The following is a 21353-nucleotide window of genomic DNA, read 5'->3' as shown; positions in this document are numbered from 1 at the left end:
TATTTCAAACTGTATAATCTCTTAAGGAAAATTCCACTTCTCTGGACCTCTAGAATAGTCAAGTCAACAAACATCAGTAGTTTGGTTTAGTATAACGGGTCCTGGGATTGGAGTCAGATTCCCATTTGAGTCCTCAATCTATTAACAAGCAATAGTACCAACTAACTGCCAGGCACTGTACTATGCAGTGGAAATACAAAAATAAAAAATGCTATAATCCTTTCAGTAAAGCAGAATATTACACATAATACTTAGCTTACAAGATGATGTTGTGAAGGAAGCAGTTTATAAAGGAGAAAATGTTATGTAAATGATAGCTATTATTATTCACAATAACTTACCTAGGTTGTTTCCACCTTTTGTTGCCCAACAAAGACAGTAATGCTGCATAAGCTGCTCAAGAAGTTCCATTTCATCAAGGAATTCAAGCGCTTCTATTCTGTAAGAGAAATTTTTTTAGTCAAGGTCTAAAACTTCCAATTTGTTTATTTACAAACAGTAAAACTTTTTTTCCATGCATGTTTACTATTCAAATGTAAAGTTTATTTAAATATTAAGCTTTCCTTTCCTTTCTGGAAAAAACTACATCCCATGTATGTTTTTTTAAAGGAGTATAGACATGGAAAACAGAAATGAGTTGCAGTTACAAATATTTAAATTAAAAATCTAAATAGTAAAATGTAGCATGATTTTCTTAAAAATCCATAATGTAAGTGCTGATTTTTTTTCTTTCATAAATGCATACTAAAAAGGAAAAAGACAGTCAGCAGTCTATATAGTATTAATGTCCTGAATCTATCTATATGGATGTAAATTTCAGTGTTTAATTTCTTAGTAGCAAATTCAGCTATCACAATTGGATGTGAAAATGTTTTGAAGACAAAATATTTGCAGAAAGAGCTTTGTAAAATGAGCACAAGACTTGAAATCACAAAATTTGAGTTCAAATTCTGGGTCAGGCATTACTAGCATTATGATCTTCAAAAGGCCATTTTCTCACTCTGTGTCTGAAATTTTGAGTTCATCTTCTGTAAAATGATGATTCTAAAATGTGCACATTTTATGGATGAGGAAAACTGAGGCACAGAAAAGCCGAGTAATTCATAATATCTATTGCAACATGGTCATTATCAGGACTAAACATGAATAATCAAGCCTATTGTAATTATCAAACATTTAAATATGAGGAATTATTTTTACTGCAATCCCTATACCGATAATTTTGGGTGTCCTGTTTCTTGTATTCTCTGAATCGAGAAATCTAACCATAATCCAAAGCTGAGCATCTTCTCCCGGAACTTTCAATACTTATTTTGATTTTTACAGTAGAATCCAGGGTTCACAAAGCTATGTTTAAAGTAATAATCCATAACACTCTCTCCAATCTGGGATGCAAAGAAAAATTTTTTTTAAATTACCAAACAAGTAAAGCCACTGGATTGGATAGGACATAACCATAACTGTCTGTATATGAGAATATCTGTAATAACCTAGTTCAAAACCTCAGTGAACCAGGAAGGTTGTATAGTCTGGGGGACCAGATGTAAAGGTAGTTGCTGACCTGGACCCTTCTTTTACCACTTGTCAGTTAAAGCTCTTAGCCTAATCAATGGTCTGCAGATGTACTACATGACTACACATGTATAACCTATATGAAATTCCTTCTCAATGGGGGGGGGGGGGGGTGGGAGAGAAAAATAATTAGGGAGGAAAAGAGAGAATGTGGAACTCAAAATTTTAAAAATAAATGTTAAACTTTTTTACATGCAACTAGGGAAAAATAAAATGCAAAATAAATCAATAGTCTGTAGAGTGGACAGGAATAGAATTTAAGTTCATAAAGATCAAGAATATAAGCACAAGATTTAGAAGAAAGTATGTCATAGCAGAAAAAAGACAGAGGCTGTGGGAATAAGGATAATCACACAACTGTGCTCTCTACCAGAACCAGCCAGCTGGTTCCATGAGGGTCCAAAAAGCATTAGAATCTTTCTATCATAAGAGCAAAGGAAAATGGCCACTTTGGATAATGGAAAGGAAACAAGACTAGGATTGAGGAGGCCTAGTTTTGACTCCCAGCCTTGACTCTTAGTAGTTATGGGACTTTAATCAAGTCAGCTCACTTTTGTGACCTCTGATTTTCCTCTAGAAAATGGGACCCATACTACATACAGAATTATTGGGAGCAAAATAGTTTCTAAGTCTTAATACATGGTACGAACTATGTTTTTTGTTTTTAAAAAAGCATTTGTTTTAATCTCTGAATTATTGTTATTTACCATTTAATAGTAACAAGTTCCATCTGTAAGTACTGCTTAGCTGTACTTCTTGGCTACAAGAAAGAGTGCTAGTGGGTAAAATGAATAAATCAAAGGAAAAGAGCACCAATATAACTTTTTTTAAACTTACATGCAAAAGGAAGATAACTCTGAGGTACCATTTCATACCTCTCAGATTGGCTAAGATGACAGTGAATGGGACTGATTGATTGCATGACGCTTTCTCAGTACTGAGACTAAGTTACATGATCCCTATTCCCAAGTCTTGAACCCTGGATTGCAGGGAGTCACATGGTCTCCAAAGATCAGACCCTCAAGAATTGACATGACCCACAGGAAGCAAACAACATTCGTTAAGGATGGTTACATCCTTTTAGTCTATCCAATGCCTTTTAAATCTTAAAGGTTGGGTTCCAGGAGTACATGGTGGGAGTTCTGGGTGTGCTGGGCCCTCCCTGCAAGGACTAAATAAATGCTTTCTCTTATACCTGAAAATGTCTCTGATTAGCTAATTTGGGAAAGGGAGTCTAGCACCTGTCCCACATGACAGGAAAAGATAATAATAAATGTTGGAGAGAATGTGGGAAAACTAGGACACTAACATATTGTGGCTGGAGTTGTGAACCGACCCAACCATTCTGGAGAACAATTTGGACGATGCCCAAAGGGCTATCAAAATGTGCATATTCTTTGGTCCAGGAGTGTCTCTACCAGGTCTGTATCCCAAAGCGATCAAAAAAAGGAAAAAGGATCCACATGTGCAAAAATATTTGCAGCATCCCTTTCTGTAGAGGCAAGAAACTAGAAACTGAATGGATGCTCATCAGTTGGGGAATGACTAAATAAGTCATGGTACATGAATGTTGTGGAATATTATTCTCCTATAAAAAATGATGAATAAGCTGATTTCAGAAAAGTCTGAAAGAACTTAGAGACAAATTGATGTTGAGTGAAGGGAGCAGAACCAGAACATTGTACACAGTAATGACAAGACTTTGTGATGATTAATTATGATGGCCTTGGCTCTTTTCAACAACGAGGTGATTCAAAGCAATTCCAAAAGCTTTGTTATGGAAAGTGTCATCCACATCCAGTGAGAGGACTGATATCAAAAACATAGTATTTTAACTTTGTTGTAGTTGTTTGCTTGGGGTTTTTTTTCCCCTTTTGATCTGATTTTTCTTGCACAGCATGACAAATATGGAAATATGTTTAGACGAATAGGACATGTTTAACCAATGTATTGTATGCTGTCTAGGGGAGGAGAAAGGGGAAAGGGAAAGAGAAAAATTTGGATCACAAAGTTTTGCAAAGATAAATGTTGAAAATTATATTTGCATGTAATTGGAAAAATAAAAAGCTACTATAAAAATGAAAAAAGGGTACACGCAAATCAAAGCTAATAGCTATTATTTATACAATGGCTTAAAATACACAAAACATATTATGTTCATTATCTCATCTGATTCTCACAACAACTCTGTGAAGTAGGTGACATTATTATCCCTCTTTTTATAGAGGAAACTGAAGCTGAGAAGTTTAGTGACTAACCCAGTCACATGTGTCTGTGGCAAGATTCAAACTTGGACCTTTCTGATTCCAAGTGCAGTACATCATCCATTCTTCATTTGGCTGCATTATCAGCAAGTTGGAAATCTAAGTCTAGACTGGGTATGCACCTACCATCAGCCTGAATATACAGAATGTATATTCTGTACAATGAACAATTGTTGACTTGGGGAAGGGAGCCCAAGGCAAAGGAAAGAGTTATTCTATTCTATTAGCCAGCTAGGCCACCTCTTATAAACCAAGGATGCCACTCATATTATTGAAAAGAGGCTTCTATGAGACTTCTATTTTATAGAGCTAGAAAATAAATAATAAAACTCATCTGGAAGAACAAAAGGTCAAGAATATCAAGGGAATTAATGAAAAAGAAAAAATAAAACAAGGAAGGATGGTAGTTTAGCAATACCAAACCTAAAACTCTTTATAATAAAAACAGCAGGCATCAAAACCATTTGGTACTAACTAAGAAATAGAGGGGTGGATCAGTGGAATACATTAGATGCACAAGAATAAATGATTACAGTAATCTAGAATTTGATAAAATTAGGATTTGATAAATTTGATAAAACTACAGTTCTGGGATAAGAACTCATTATTTCAGAAAAATTGCTGGGAAAACTGGAAAATAATATGTTGGAAAGTCGGCATAGACTATATCTCACACCTCATACCAAAATAGGATCAAAATAGGTACATGATTTTGGAATAAAGGATGATACATAAGCAAATTAAAAGAACAAGGGATAATTTACTTATCAGATCTTTGGAGAAGAGAGGAATTTATGACCAAAAAAGAACTAGAGAAATGGAAAACTTTGATTACATTTAATTAAAAAGTTTTCACACAAACAAAACCAATACAAACAAGATTAAAATGGAAGTACAAAGCTGGGAAAACTTTTTTTTATAGCCAGTGTTTCTGATAAAGGCCTCATTTCTAAAATACATAAAGAATTGTGTCAAATTTATGAGTACAAGTCATTCCCCAATTTATAAATGTTAAAGGATATGAACTAATTTTCAGATGGCAAAACTAAACCAATCTACATAGTCATTTAAAAAAATGCTCTAAATCACTATTGATCAGAGAAATGCAAATTAAGACAACTCTGAGATACCACTCAGATTGGCTAGGATGACAGAAAAAGATAATGACAAATGTTGGAGGGGATGTGGGAAAACTGGGACACTGATACATTGTTAGTAGAGTTGTGAATTGCTGGAACCATTCTGGAGAGCAACTTGGACCTATGCCCAAAGGGCTATAAAACTGTGCATACCCTTTGATCCAGAAGGGTCTCTACTGGGTCTGAATTCCAAAGAGATCATAAAAAGGGAAAAGGACTCACATGTGCAAAAAATGTTTGTAGTGCCTCTTTTTGTGGTAGCAAAGAAAATGAGTAGATGCCCATCAATTAGAGAATGGCTAAACAAATTGTGTTATATGAAGGTAATGGAATATTATTGTTCTATAAAAAATGATGAACAAGCTGATTATAGAAAGGCACATGAACTGATGCAGAGTGCAAGACTGTGCAATGATCAACTATGAAGTGATTCAGTTATCCAAGGCAATCTCAATAAACTTTGGATAGAAATGCCATCTGCATCCAGAAAAAGAACTATGGAGAATGAATGTAAATAAATGCTTGACATATTCACTCCTTTTTTCTGTTTTTTTTTCCCTCTTTTATAGTTTTTGCTTTTTGTTCTTATTTTTCTCTCTCAATATGATTCCTAAAGAAATATGAAATAAAAATAGTTAATATGCATGTATAACCAGAAAAATTAAAGCAATTTTAAAAAAAGAAAAGAGGCTTCTATAAGCAGAATTAGAAGATAAATCAGTGAATATGCACTTAATGGTATCTTTGACAGGAAAGTCTATTCTTCACTCATGATCCAAGGATTACTAGCTGAAAGAAAAAGAGCAAGTATTCTCATGCCCAAGCCATCATAGTAACACAGCAGACAGAGCAAGCAGGGTTCATTTGCAAAAGGTAAAACCAAAAACCTCTCAAAAGAGTCTGGCCATCAATTTTAGAAGCAAAGTGTTTAGAATTAAGCTGAGGATAGTCCTATGGTCCTCTCACTTGATCACTCTCCTTTTAAAGTACTGTGTTCCTTTTTAGAGGGACAATGATAAACAGAGACAGCAACCAGGAAAGTGAGGGTATCCCAAAGCACTTAGCTATGAGAAGATAAGACTTTAAGATAAAATAAGAAAGTGCTCTCCAAATATATAAAGGAATTGTCACTCAGAAGGATTACAATTATTCTGCATGGTCTTCAAAGGCAGAACTGTTGCAGGGAAGCATACTTTAGTCCAATATAAGGGGAGGAAAGATGTTTCTAATAACTAAAGCTGTCCCAAAATGAAAATAGTTGCTTATGAAGGTAGCAAGAAACAGGAAGCATTCAAGTGAAGGCAAGATGACAACTTGTTGAAAATGCTGAAGAAAGTATAACTGAATCAAATGGGGTTAATTATATGATATGTAAAATCTCTTTTAATTGTAAGATCTTGTAATTATTTTTGCTCCTTAGTGATACTCAGGGTAAAACTCTTGAGCTCCTAGCCATTAGAATGTAAAATCCTTGAGGGCAAGAACCTTGCTTTGTATCCACAAAGCTTAATAGAGTACCTTGCACACGATGAAGCACTTAATAAAGAGCTCCTGACTGACTCAGCTAAAATTTCTAGAGACTTTATAGAAGTTCTGGGTACTAATTAACCTCCAATGGAGGTTATGTATGACTCTTTATTTTGACTGAAATAATCTAGCTGACAGGACAGCTAAGTGACACAGTGGAGAGAGTTCCAGGCCTGGGGTTAGGAAGACCTGAATGCTAATCCAACCTTAGAAACTAGCTTTGTGATCCTGGGCACATCACTTATTCCTATATGCCTCAGTTTCCTCACATGTAAAATGAGCTAGAGAAGGAAATGACAAACCACTCCATTATCTCTGCAAAGAAAACTCCAAAATGACTAAACGGCAACTAAATCTGTTTAGCAGAAACTTTTTCTCAAATAATAGCTAATGATGCTAGAGATATTTAGAGAAGTTTTTTTTTTTAAATTAACAAGTTAACTACTTCAAAACCTATTTTCTTAATTTTTTTCCACATTAAAAGGTTTAACAATGAAATAAGGTCTATGTTGGAGGAAATATTGCCAGTCATGAATAACAAAATTCTAACAGAGAAAAAAAAACTTATACAGTATAAATACACAATAAACTACCAAAAAAATACCATCTGGAAAAGATTTCCACTTACAAAAAAAAAGATGGTGTCAATACCTGCTCACTTCAGCTCGGGGTAGACTGCTATATAACTCCATCATGTCAATGGCAGAAGCTTTCTCCCACCCATTTGACAGCAGACGTTGTTTCTGGAATGTGCAAGTGCAGACAAAACAGAACCAACATACAGATCAATTCAATAAAACAAGTCTTAAACATCTATTAGGTAGGCTAGGTACGTTGTACTAGATGATGGTGTGATACAAAGACAAAAATTCAGCAGGCCCTGACCTCAAGGAACTTCTGTTCTACTATAAGGATGCATAGTTTTAAAATTCATCATGAGTTTCCTCACAAATTCCCTCCTTTCATGAATCTGATCCAGGCCCTACTGCGCTTCAAATTCCAATAGTCCTCAATGTCCATACCATACAATTTAGTACCTCATACTGTTTTCTGCATTAAGTGCCTCAGGTTCAACAGATGAGAAGTATGAATCTGTTGGGATAGTCATTTAATTTATGTGAGACTCAGTTTCTTCACTGTTAAAACGAGAATCATAATTCAATACCTACCTCACAGAGTTATTATAAGAGAAGTATTTTTGCAAACTTTAAAGTGCTCTATAAATTAGATCTATGATTATTCTCTAGACATCCCATCTCTGCTCATAAAAGCAGAGAATATCTATGCTTAATGAGACATCAGAGATTGTCTAATCAAACTCTCCATTTTAGAGGTATACCAACATCTCTTCCTCACATGCCCTCTGGGCAGTAGTGCCAACTTCTGTTTATCAGTACTGACACTCAGGATTTACTGACATGATTCCCCCATAAGAAGAAGAAAAATATCAAATTTGGTTATATCTACACCAATCATATTAGATGAGGTCTAGTCAATGTTTCCATAATTCTGTAACCCACAGAGAAACTTTCTGTCCAAAAAGCTGCAACCATTCCTGGCTAGGAAAGGATTTAGGTGCCTATCACGAAACAGTGAAGCCTCAAGCAGCCCCATAGAGGTTTTTTACCAAATGTGAAGCCTGAGTATGGGACAAAGGGCACGACTGTTGTGCTCTGACCTTGCAATCCAGACAAAGTGGATTAGGACTTGAAATGTGTAGGAACAGAAAAGTCGATTCCTCAAGCAATTCAGTCAGAGATGTAAGAAAATTTCTCATAACATTTTTAGAATGCTTTTACAAACTGATAGTTACACAGAGGCAGTCAATTACTAATTGCTAATCAATTCAATGATTAAACAACAACCATATGGCCAGGATGTAGCAACAGATAATACTTGATCATATAATCAAAATCTTTCAAACAAGCTAAAAGTGAAATAGCCATAACAGAATAAAATCCACAGCTAATTTCCTTAAAAATCAAAACAATTTTGGAAGTTTCTTCTATACAGTTTACCAACTTGCTAGAAGTGCCTTAAATAAATCACTTCACCTACTGTGATCTCTATTTCTTCATTTGTAAAATGACAAGACTAGCCTAGCCATTTTTGTGATCCTTTCTAGTGCAACTTATCCTTTCAGGATAATAGAATTTTTTAAAGTATAAATAGTCATACATATTTAACATGTATAGGACTGCTTGCCATCTGGGGGAGAGGGTGGAGGGAGGGAGGGGAAAAGTTGGAACAGAAGTGAGTGCAAGGGATAATGTTATAAAAAAAAAAAATTACCCAGGCATGGGCTCTGTTAATAAAAAGTTATAATTATGAAAAAAAAGTATAAATAGTCATATTCTGCTGAAAACAAATGGATTGTTAAGGAAGATAGAAACACACACAAGGTAAAAATCCAAGAGGTACTTAAGTTAAGGAAAGTTAAGTCTTCAAGTTCAAAGGATCATTCTAGAATAGGTGTCTGAAAATTAAAGTAGGTATTTTTTAGAATATTTTTAGAAGTGATGGAAAAATTAGCATAATTATGTTCAGGGATGGGGCATATATAGGACTAGGAATTATATATCCTAAAGGGAGTAACATGTTTATCATTAATATGATTTCCCTTCAAGAAGCCTGTCTTGGGGTCTCCCTAGAAATAATCACTCATTAAGAAGGGTTTCCTGAGACTGCTAGGTAGTTCAATGGATAGAACACTAGCCCTCAAGTCAGGAGACCTGAGTTCAAATCTGACCTCAGACACGTAACACTTCCTACCTGTGTGACCCTGGGCAAGTCATTTAACCCCAATTGCCTCAGCAAAAAAAAAGAAAAAGAAAAAGAAAAGTTTCCTACAGATGAGAGTATCTCTGTATCTCTAGTATCATAAGGCAGTTTTCCTAGGTAATTGCTAAGAACTAAAGAAAGAGGAGCTGTCAAGTGGGGCTTGTCAATAAATGAGGGATTAAAAACTCAGTATGATTGTCTGGGTAAGAAGTGGAAAATAAAAATTCAGACACCTTACAGTATTTCAAAGTGAGAGATCACTTGTGGAAGAAAGGATCTGATGAATAAAGTACCCCAACAACCAAGAACCCAGAACAAGGCTCCAACCTACTATGTGTCTGCCTTTCACATATTTGGTTCTTAGGAACCAGAATCTCCTATCCTCCTCAGTTAACACTATGGAATAATACTCTTATTACAATACATTAAACCTTTAAACATAAAAATGGACATATTTTTCACACATAGAGAAAGGTATTTTCACTAGAGGGTAGGTATAGGGAATGGACCTATGGCTTCATAAGTACAGGGAACTAACTATCTGATTACAAAACTCCTTCCGTCAATACCTGTCAGCACTTCTTTTGTGGATTATGTTCATAAGAGATCTGTGTAGAGGCCTGAGAGATTAAACGATTTAAGCAGGGTTCTACAGCCATTATATGTCAAAAGTTGGACCTGGCCTCAAGTCTTCTTGGCTCTAAGGCGCTTGCCATCTACTATGCCACAGACACCTCATTTTCACTATAACAATCATTTTAAAATTTCCTATAAAAATTGAACTATGTCTTTATCCATAAATGGTCCATATGAGTTATAGGATTTTGCTAGAAATATATTAAATCAACTGCAGAAAAAAATATTGTAACAGCTACACACTATCCTCTTTTGTTTATGTAGATGTGAGGCTGTTTAGAAAATTAGGTATTCACAAAATTCCTCAATTTATGTCGTCTGGGAAAAGAAAATTGGCCTTTGTTAACAAAAATTATATTAATGCTTTGTTGTTCCAACCTGAGAGTCTAAAGATTTGCAGGTTTCAACTCCAGCCAGGTCACACTGACGCCTACGAAGGTTCTCAACCATGATCTGCCCAAACTTATCATCCATATTAACCTAGAAACAGAGAAAATTAATCAGGATATTACAAGAAGAATTCTAAAATTCAATTGAGGAATAGAAGATAATGTTAGATAGATAAATTACAAGCCAGTACCTCCCATCAAAGAAGTAATATGGTTGCTTTAAACTTCTTCAATCCATAATCCCTTCATTGAGGTTTTCATCAAGACTATTCATTGATATTTCAATCAAGTAGATAACTATCTACTTTAATCCAAGATTCAAAAAGAAAAAAGAAAACATATCTACCTATCATTACCAACAGTCCTTATTACTATTATAGGTAGTATTTATTTCAAACCCATAAATAGCTCTTACTTTTCATACTTAGATACCTAGTACCTAAAATTATAGGTCCTTCAACAAAACTACTCAGATTTAATTGAGAAGTCATTAGAAAGAAAAACTTTATTTATTTATTTAATTTTAATAGCCTTTTATTTACAGGTTATATGTATGGGTAACTTTAGGAAGAAAAACTTTTAAATGCTAAATTTTGACAAAAACATTTTTTCCTTCTTATATTTTTCCAAGTATTCCCTATGATAAAATTAGTTCTAGTTAATTCCACTAGAAAGTTATTTTCCTATAAAATAATGAACTTATATACATCTTCTTAATTATCCATTCATATTAATAAATCTAATGTTTCTATTAATGAAGTACTTGAATCTAACAGATTGAAAAGCACATGCTAAGAATCTCAGCAAATCTACCTACCATTGATATATTCATTATTTATTCAGATATTTATTAAACACAGTGCTGGGCACTGTGAAAAATATAAAAAGAGCAGAAGAACTCCTTAAAGAACTAACTGTTAATTAATCATGTATTTACTGAGCCACTAATATTTGAAGGCACTGTGCTACAGTCCATGGGAGATACAGAAAGCTTTTGATTATAATTTAATTAGACAGACAAGTCATATGTATGTGGAACTGGACAACAACATGAAAGACAGTAGTAGAAAATGAAATTGTAAATTGAAAGTTATAGATTACAATCAATGTGCTTTATAGTAATAGAGAATATTTTGGTGGAAGAGGTAGAATTTGAGTTCTTAAAGACTAGTCTATTTTGAATAACTGAGGAGAAGAAAGGTTAATTACTACATTTATGGAAACAACCTGAGCCATAGCACAAAGGTAAGGACAGAGAACAATAAGGCAAGAAGCCTAAGTGAAATGAGTAGAAATCAGTAGAAAATAAGGTTAACTGGGAAGGATGGGAATGATTTATATAACCAAGCTGGGGAGTTTTAGATTTAATTCTATTGGCAATAGGTTTATAAATAAATCAGTCAAGAAGATAATGATCTTCTCTAGAATTGTAGCAAAAGGAAAATAGTATAAAAAAGAAAATTTGAGAGCTATTGCAAAAATTTCAAAGGAAAAAGCTAGATACAGAACAGAAGACAGTAAGGATGAAGAAAGAAGATTAAATGATAACTTAAAGGCTTCTAGTCCAGAAGAATAATGTTGCCAATAACAGAAATGGGAAAATTAGGCAAAGAAGTCAGGATAGTGTAGGAGGAAATCTGATTTCAGATGTGTGCAATTTTAGGTGCTGATAAACCTTCTGAGTGGAGAAACAAAGAATTTTAGAGCTGGGAGTAACCTTAAAGGATAAAGAGCAAAACTTTATAGTATACAGATGATGAAATAAGTTAAGTGACTTCTCTAGTGTCAAATAGCTAATCACTGGAAAAGCCAGAACTAAAATGCAGGTAATATGTGGCTATATGGGCCCTGGAACATAAGTCACAGTTTTGGAATCATAAAGATAATGGATAAAATAAGTCACAGATATGCTTGATGACAAAGTAAAGGAAGAAGAGAAAACAGTCTCAGTGAATATGCACAGATGGAGGGTAGGACTAAGAGTCGGCAATGGAGACAGAGAAGGTCAGAGCAGTAAATGAAGAACCATCTGACATCAGAAAAGAAAGTGTCATGGAAGCCACAGCAAAACATTTCAAAAAGAGGTTTATCTAACAGGAGAATCAACAGTATGAGGAAAGCTGCTTTTTAAAATGACAAACACCTCAGAATATTGGTAGGAAAAACAAAGTCAAGGGAAAACAAATTATGAGGAAGGGAAGGGATAAATGCTCACTGGAGTTTTGCACAAAGTCCACACTGCTGCGAATTGTTACCTGTTCGTAGTTTATGAACATCGCTGTTTCAAAGCTGTTGGCTGCCCATTTTAAAAGACTTGCTGACTGCTCCGGTGTCATGTAAACCAGTACACATTCTGCTATCAGCAGAGTTGGTAATCTTAAGAAAGGAAAAAAAATTTTTTAGCTATTTTAATCAATTTTAATTAACACATGCTGACCAACAGAGGGAAGTTCATACCACAAGCAAACAAGAAGGATTTAGCCAGGTATCAAAGTATGATAGTAAATCTGATCACAATAAATAAACACCAACAAAACTAAAAGCTTCTGTCAACAATTATGCCTAACTTACAGTGAAAATATATGGAAATAATATACTATGGAAATGATACATCACATGTTACCTTACATCTTAGTTTGCCAAATCCTTCAGCATACAAAAATCAAAACTATAATCATAGTATGATAAATTTGAAAGTGTAAGAGAACTTCAATAGTATTGAATCCCCTAATTTTACAAATGAGAAAAAAGTTCAGAGAAATTAAGTGACTTGATTCAGTACTAACAGAAGAACTAGAAGAAAAGAAAACTAGGAATAGTGCTTCCAAAAATGAATGAGAGCAAAGCAAACTTTATCTTCCTTGCTCAGCCATTTATGTTCCAAAAAACTCCTTCCTAGAAGAAAAAACTTAAAAGGTTTGAGGAATGTATCTCCATGCTCTGCATGTTATCAGAAAGAATGGAATATTTCTTTTTAAAATGGCAGAACATCAATGTAAAAACAAATAAGAAAAAGCGAGTGGACCTGGATTTCAATGTTCTAAATTTCAAATTGAGGACTCTTTTTTTCATGCCACTAAAAGAAAGCACTGAGATCATCTATCTGTATTGCAAATAGGGAAAACGCTTTCTTCTGGGCAGCTGACCACAAGTTACTAACAGAAGAAAGAAGACTAAAAAGAGTTTCTAAAAAAAGAATGGAAAGAAAAATAAATTTTGTGACACAGAAAAGAAAGGAGGAAACAGCTACTTGTCTTTAAAAGAAGGGCAGTGAGGTTCCATATGAGCTTCAAAGTAATAGATTGTCCAGTAAATAAAAAGCTTATTAATAGTAGGATATTCTCTATTAAGGGATACTGAATAAGCTATTCATTTTGCCATAACAAAGGTCTGCTATTTTGGGGGGGGCACATACATAACATGACAGATAATTTCCAAAGACTTGTCAAGCTAAGAATTATCCATTTCTAGGCAAAAATGATATTGTAATAAGAAGTCTAGAAAACTTCTAAGGATTACAAATAATTATTAATAGATCAATATTAACTTGGAAGAAGATCTCTAGTGGGCTACAAAGAGATCTGTAGTTAGTTAATACACTGAATGACAAGAGCCAGAATGGCTAAAATATCAGGCCAATTCTAGTAAGGTGAAATTTAAAAGGAATAAATTTCAGATCTTAACTTGTGTTTAAATAAATCAATTTCAGGAATACAAGAGGCTGGATAGGAGTTTGTCTAAAAAAGAACTAATTCAAAATTAGTCAAATGATATGGTAGTCCCCCCCAAATTCAGGTAATCTTAGGCTGAATTAAAAGGCACCTGATACAATATAGTTCTGTTATATTCTGTCTAGAAGATTGTCCAGTTCTGGGTAACAGATTTTACAAAAGTCATTAATAAACAAAGCTAAGTCCAGAGACTGGAGGTCAGATGGTAGGCTTCAAGAATACGTGACATTAAGATAACATGAAAAAACTGGGAATGGTTAGTATGAAGAAGAAGAAAAAACAAACAAACAGGATAAAAGGCTGTTGTGTGGAAGAGAGATCAATGTTGTTTTGCTAAGACTTAAGAAATAGAACTAGCATAAGCAGAAATTAAGTAGAGTTGGATTTAGGATTTTCTTGAGGGAAAATTTTCTAGTTTTATTTATTAATTCAATAGTTTTCTTACTTTCAATTTTATTAAGTTCCCCTTTTATTTCCAGAATTTCAAATCTGGTACTTAATTGGAGGCTTTTAATTTATTCTTTTCGTAGCTTTTTTAGTTGTAAGCTCAATTCATTGATCTTCTCTTTCTCTATTTTATGCAAGTAAGCATCTAGAGATACAAAGTTTCCCCTAATAACCGCTTTGGCTGCATCCCACAAATTTTGGTATATTGTCTCATTATTGTCATTCTTTTGGATGAAATTATTGTGTCTATGATTTGTTGTTTCACCCATTTATTCTTTAGGATTAGATTATTTGGTTTCCAATTAATTTTTTATCTACTTTCTCCTGGACTTTTATTGCATATAATTTTTATTATATCATGAGCTGAAAAAATGCATTTACTATTTCTACCTTTCTGCATTTGGTTTTGAGATTTTTATGCCCTAATTACATGGTCAATTTTTATATAGGTTCCATGAACCCACCCCCCCCAAAAAAAGTATATTCCTTTCTGTCTCTATTCAATTTTCTCCAAAAATCTATCATACTTAACTTTTCTAAAATTTCATTTATCTCCTTAACTTTTTCTTAAAGGAAAAACCAAGAATGGCCATGAAAGATGGTAGATTCTGTTCTACCTCCCCTAAAAGTCATTAAAGCAAAACCTGATAGAGATTCTTATCCAGATACAAGGTAAACTAAACAGCTTCTGAAGAAAATCAATTGAAACAAAACTTTAATTGAATGACTCCTGATTTCAGGTCAGAAAAAGATCTGATTTCACTGGCCAAAGAGTTTCAATGCTGGTTATGCACCCCTAGGATTGGAAAAAGGTAAAGTTTGTCTGAAGGGCTAGTTGTTCTTCAATGCCATGACTAGGTAGAAAAGGAAAAGCAGCTAAGGAATGTGTAATTTCTTTGGTTATCCTGATAAGCCTGTCTGAAGAGTGAACCTGAACTAAGCTACTCTGAGCACAGTTTGGAGTGGACCGTAAAAGTATGCAGAACTAACTAGGCAGGCCTATAGTCAGAAATAGTTGGTGTGATGAGCCTTTAAAGGGTTTTTCTCATTAAGAGCTAACAATTTCTAACTCTTCTTTTAAGGGTAAATGTTTAATTAAAAGGGCTTACTCAAGTAAAGAAGATTTCCCTAGCTGAAGAAGAGTGGTGAGGATTAACAACCAAGCAATGAAAAGAGAAGCAGCTTCATAGGATGCAGATGTTCCTGGAAGGATCAGTAATCCTGAAGGCAGTACAACTGTGAGCTGCCCTAAGCTCAAGTGTTTTTATTTCTTATATTTCCTTGCCAGGTTCCTACAAACGGGTACCCACTCTTCACCAAAGAAATAGAGTACACTGGGAAGAGGATGTGACATCTATCGACTGGAAGGGAATTCAAGATATAGAATACCGAGTAGGAGAAATAATCCCTCTCAAGGGGGTTAGGGTTACCCCAGGACCTTTGAAGGTAACTCTGTAGTGGTGGTGATCTATACCTTAATTTGTAGGTATGGGAACAGGTTGTAGGAATGAGCTAAAAACCCAGATGGAAGTGAGGTGTTTTATATACATAGGTATAAAGGTAGAAGTTCTAAGTCCTGCAAAGTATGAATGTGAGCTATAGCTCACAGCAGCACTCCACTTTTACCATTGTTATATTGTGGAAAAAACCACCCCTTTTGTCTCGATGGCAGGTATCCCTCCAATAAGAGATCTTCAAGCAAAAGATGACAGAAGACTAAATGACCTGTGAGGGCCTAATTCTTTTGTGATTCTGTCATAAAGATCTTTACAATTATTTTAATAGGAATGTATATTAATTGTAGTTTATCAATGAAAAAACAGAATAAAAGAAACTAAGGACACACTGCAAGAAAATGAGACAGGAACAGCTGAGGGGTCCTGAAATCTGAATATTTTATAGTTTCCAAAACATAGTCTGTATTTACCACAGAGTCACATCTGAATGCTTTAGAAGCTAAAATTAACATTTTTAGTTTAGGCCACCTTTACCTTTATACATCAGTAAAAGTAATGTGTATGACTGACTCAACTAGATTTTCAGCAAAAATATATAAAGGCTGAATACAAATAATCTCCTAGTTTTCCAACAGTGAATGTTTATCATGAACAGGGGAGAGGAGAAAGGGAAGAAGCAAGAAATCCTAATAAATGTGTGACTTCAAGAAATGTCAGCAACTTAATTCAAATACTCCAAGTAGAACTGTTAAAATAAGGCATACAGAAGAACAGAATCTTTGAAGCACAGAAAAAAAAATTAAGACAGATGAGCTCCTTCTTTGGGGACTAAAGAACAACAAATATTCCTTCAACTATATAATTTGTTTTATTTTTTTTTCCTTTTTGAAGCAAATATATTATACTAATATACAGAAGAATGAAAGTGTGGACTAGTAATAATAAAATAATTCTTCCTAAATAAGCAAAAAGCTTCCTTTTTTTGATCTCTACCTCAAATTGCTCAAGTACACAAAGACAGAACTTATACTGTGGAAGGACACAGGTATCTTGAAACCAAAATCAAATGTTAAAAGACTAAGTGAACATAAAAACATTCTATTTCTCTTAATAATTCACTATGGGTTATTTATATACTTCATTCCTTTTAAACTGTTCATATTTCCTGCTTATGTACTCCTGGGGAGGGGTAATGAATTCTAATTCCTTAGTTATAATAATTTCTCCTTTAACTTTCCTAATTGATTCCTCTATATCTTCAAAGAGTGTCCTCTAGTTCAAATACTTTTTTGTATTTGATATTTAATATTCATCCTATCATTATTCTTTATGACTACATAAGGTTTCAATCTTATACCTTCCTTCTCAGCTTTCATCTCCTAAAATAAGATTCCAAAACTTATTTCATCCTACTGTAACAGGTCCTCTCCTCCCCTCCAGAAATGTCCTTGAGCCTATCTTAAATCAATTTATTTAATTTTTATCTTCCCTAGGATACAGTAATTCCGACCTCATATTGGTCTGATCAACCACAGTTGGACACTGTAACTCTTATGGAATGATGTACTTTGGTCCTCTTCGAGAACAAAGGACAACAATCAACTGTGTCAGGTACTGTTCTAGATGCTGGGAATGCAAACAAAACCAAAAATAAGCCCCTGCCCTTAAGAAGCATGCATTCTAATGAAGACGGCCACATGTAATTCAATAAGGAGGTACCAGATTTACACAGAATAAATAAAGAAAATCTGAAAGGGGAAGGAAAATGTATTTGAAGATGAGGAAAGGATTCTTGTAGAAAGAAAGTTTAATCTGAGGCTTGAAAAAACCATGGAAATGAAGAAATGGAGACACAGGGCACAGTCACTGCAAAGGGTTGGGGTCATGTTTAAGGAACTGAAAAAGTAGGTCAGATTTATAGAACACAGAATATATGGAGAGGAATAGGGTATAAAGGTTTGAAATGTTGGAAAAGGCCAGGTTATGAAAACTTTTAAATGTCAAACAGAGAATTCTGTATTCAATCCTGAAGGTGATATGAGGATATTGAATGTCAATAAACAAGTGGGTAAAACAATTAGAACTACATGTTAGTAGTGCTTTAACAGGAATGAGAATACCCAGCCCCCAAATAGCAAAATCTTGACATTTACACCAGAATGAGCAATAATCAAAAAAATCCACTGAAACTACAGTGAGTGACAACTTCTACATGAGAAACAGACAAAAATGGATGGAAGCTTACACGCAGTAGCAAAGAGAACTCTCTAAAAGTATTAAGGTTGTTGTGCCATGACATGCAAATGAACTGGATTTAAGTGAGGGAGGGCTGTGCAAGGTCACCCAACTTACTTTTCTCTCCAGAGCCATCTGGAGTCAAGTGGTCAGATATAGATCAGGATGACTGGAGATGGCCTTCAGTCCAATGACATTTCAATTCTGCTAGGTTATAAGCTCATAGATCTAGAGATAGAAGGGATCACTAATGACATATAGTCCAAATGGTATCCCAGCATGATCAGAGACAGAACGCTTATAGTCTACCAACCTCTGTGTCCAGAGACAGCAAGTTCCCCTGAGGAAATATTAAAGATGTCAGAAAACTCCAGAGTGGGGATATACCAGAAGGAAACTACAATAGACTTAAGTATAGAGCTGTAACACTCAAATTCTCAGTGCTGAGACTGAGACAGTCCAGGATTAGGGGTCAGCTAACACCACCCTGCCATGATCTGAAGATCCTAAACCTGAAAGATCCAAAGGAATCTAATCCCTAAAAGTGGATGTTAATACAGGAGTCCCAAAGATTCAAGGTAAGACCAAAAAAGACCAACTTATTCAAAATCATAGCAGGGTATAAAGTCTGGACATGTTGTCACAAAGCCCCATTTAAGAAACAAAAATTGGAAAGATCACTAAATCAAAGAAAATACCAACTAATATAAAAAAATTTGTAAAAATTTTTGATAACCTGGAAGAAACTATATAGCAAAGTGACATTAAGATTCTAAAAGAGGAAGAAGAAACAAATATCTCTTCAGAGCTTTAATATCTTCAAAAAAGTAATGAAGGAGTTAAATAAGGAAAATATAAAAACAGGCAACCTAAGGAGTAGATTGGTTCTGTCTAAATGTCTAAAGAGGGAAAAGAAAAAGGAACATGCTAGTGTAGAAAGGAGGAAGAAAAAGGCAGTATTTGCTATTCTTCATAATATGAGTTGGGAGAAGAAGGATGGAGCTAAGCACCAGAAGAACTCCACTCTTATCTGAAATGGACAAAAGAAGGCTAAACATAACATAAAGTGTGATGTAGAAATATATCAAATTGAGCAAATAAGCAATGATGGCAGAGGAATACAGTTAGGAAAAGAACATTAAGAAGGAGGATAATACTGGGGGGGATAAAACAGAAATAAGCAACAAAAAATTCCTTATTTTGAGTTGTTTTTTTTTTTTTTTTTTTGGGGGGGGGGGGTAAGGCAATTGGAGTTATGTGACTTGCCCAGCTAGACTGTGTTAAATGTCTAAGGCCAGATTTGATCTCAAGTCCTTCTGACTTCAGGGCTGGTGCTCTATACACTGCACCATTTAGCTGCCCCCCAAATTCCTAATTCTGAAAGGAGAAACAAAAGAAAATAACTAGAAACTATGAGGATGTCTCAGATTGCCTCTTAGACAACTAGGAAATGAATACTTGAACAGTAAATGTAATAGTATGATGAAAGAGACAAAATGATAAAAGAGATAATTTCGGAGAAACTTACTTGGTAGTAACAGATATAGAGTGAAAAAAGCAGAACCAAGAGATGTGTTTATTTAAGGACAATGGAAAAGAAATACAGCTTTGAAAAACTTAAAGAACTTTTAACTATATAACCACCGTATTTCCAGAGGACCTCTGATAAAGTACATTAGCTTCTTCCTTACAAAGAGGTAACAGACACAAAGTGCAAAGACATAAATTTTCAAACAGGTCACTGCACAGATACATTTGGCTCAACTATGCTTATTATAAGGAGTTTTTTTTTTCTTTCTCTTTTTTTTCATTGGTTTTTAGTTGGAGAGTGAAACTAGTGGTACCAAGGGTCAGAGAAGTTAGCAATAATGATGAAAAAAAAAAAAGATTAGTTAGCAATAATAATAAAAAAAATTTTTTTTAATGAACAGGAGAGAACATGTTTAGAAGGAAGCATAGACAAGCAGAATAGTTTTGAAAGTAATATGTGAAATTTATTACTTACTTTTAAAAATGAGTGTGAATTAAAGATGTAGAGTTTCATAATCAATCCTTTTTGTGTTCTGCTGTTTACATGAAAATGTGCTGTTTTGGATTTTTTTGGCACTGAAGTTCAGAATAAAGAAAAAAATTTTAAATAAAAGGAAAAACATTAAGACAACTGAGTGAAAGATGGGTGAGATTGTAAAAAGGCTTGAGGCAGGGAATTATTTAGAAGGCTACTACAATAATCCAGGGGAGAAGTGATCATAAACAGAAGAATGTTTATGGCTCAATGAGTAAAGAGAAGAACATGTACACAAAGGATGTTGTGAAGGTAGAAATGATAAGATTTGGCAAAGAACTCAAAATCTTCAAGGGATAAAAAAATGACTTTTAAAAACAAATTTTCAGTTGGTCAAATTAAATTATAAAGAACAAGGCAAAAAAGATCAGATCTTATTAGATAAAACATGTTCCTCTATGTCCCTGGTTTTGTCACTTTAATGTAACTGAAATAAATACAAAAGTCATTTATTTTAGTACTTTCCACTAGGCATAGTATTATATAACTAATAGGTATTTAAATGACTTTTGGATTGAATTCTGCTTGTATCAACTTCAAAACTCTACACCTTCTACAATGCCTCTGATCCTTGACCCAGGGCAATCTCCAGAATAACATCCAGACATCTGTTATCCTGCTATCTCTATAAACATTATCATATTCTCCTAGTCCTTAAGTGCCAATAAAATCTTATTCTACTGTCAAATTATGTAAGTGACCTTAGATGCTCAATTTTTGTCAGCAGAACATAAGCAGTGTCAAGTTCTTCTAGTTGTAAAGTCTTATAATATTGGCACTTATATCTATCATAACAGAGTAAACCTAGCTGAGTCTAGAGAAACCCATCTTTGTGGCAAGTTAGCTAGCAGGAATGTTTTTGTTTGGTTGGTTTTGGGTTCTGGTTTACACCTATTCATTAAACTATCTACTATGTATTTAGAGGTTCTCCTTTACACCAGTGAAGGGAGTACATACATGGATAAAATCATGGCTCCCTGAAATATCAAAAATCATCAATTATGTTTCTTTCATTTGAATTAGTTTTGAATATTCCTCTAAAAGGGTCCAGATTCTGTTAGAAATTGTAGGCACAATATGGAGTAGAGATCAGTATTAACTTATCATAGT

At 34.3% G+C, this 21353-nt stretch overlaps 1 protein-coding gene across 2 annotated transcripts in view; it reads right to left on the bottom strand.

Annotated features, from left to right (window-relative positions):
• Positions 1–21353, bottom strand: part of LCMT1 (leucine carboxyl methyltransferase 1) — a 98213-nt gene that overhangs the window by 5829 nt on the left and 71031 nt on the right. Inside the window, exons 7-10 of one of the 2 annotated variants that reach the window (XM_051967306.1) lie at positions 12564–12684; positions 10298–10399; positions 7154–7245; positions 342–439 (exon numbers count right to left, since the gene is read on the bottom strand). In XM_051967306.1, coding sequence (XP_051823266.1) covers positions 342–439; positions 7154–7245; positions 10298–10399; positions 12564–12684 — 413 coding nt within the window. Of the gene's footprint in view, positions 1–341; positions 440–7130; positions 7246–10297; positions 10400–12563; positions 12685–21353 lie in introns of those variants that run through there. The other variant, XM_051967313.1, reaches the window with a different exon arrangement.

The sequence above is a fragment of the Antechinus flavipes genome, chromosome 1, assembly GCF_016432865.1.
Source record: "Antechinus flavipes isolate AdamAnt ecotype Samford, QLD, Australia chromosome 1, AdamAnt_v2, whole genome shotgun sequence".
NCBI classification, from domain to species: Eukaryota; Metazoa; Chordata; class Mammalia; order Dasyuromorphia; family Dasyuridae; genus Antechinus; species Antechinus flavipes.
This window is presented reverse-complemented; position numbering and strand designations above follow the sequence as displayed.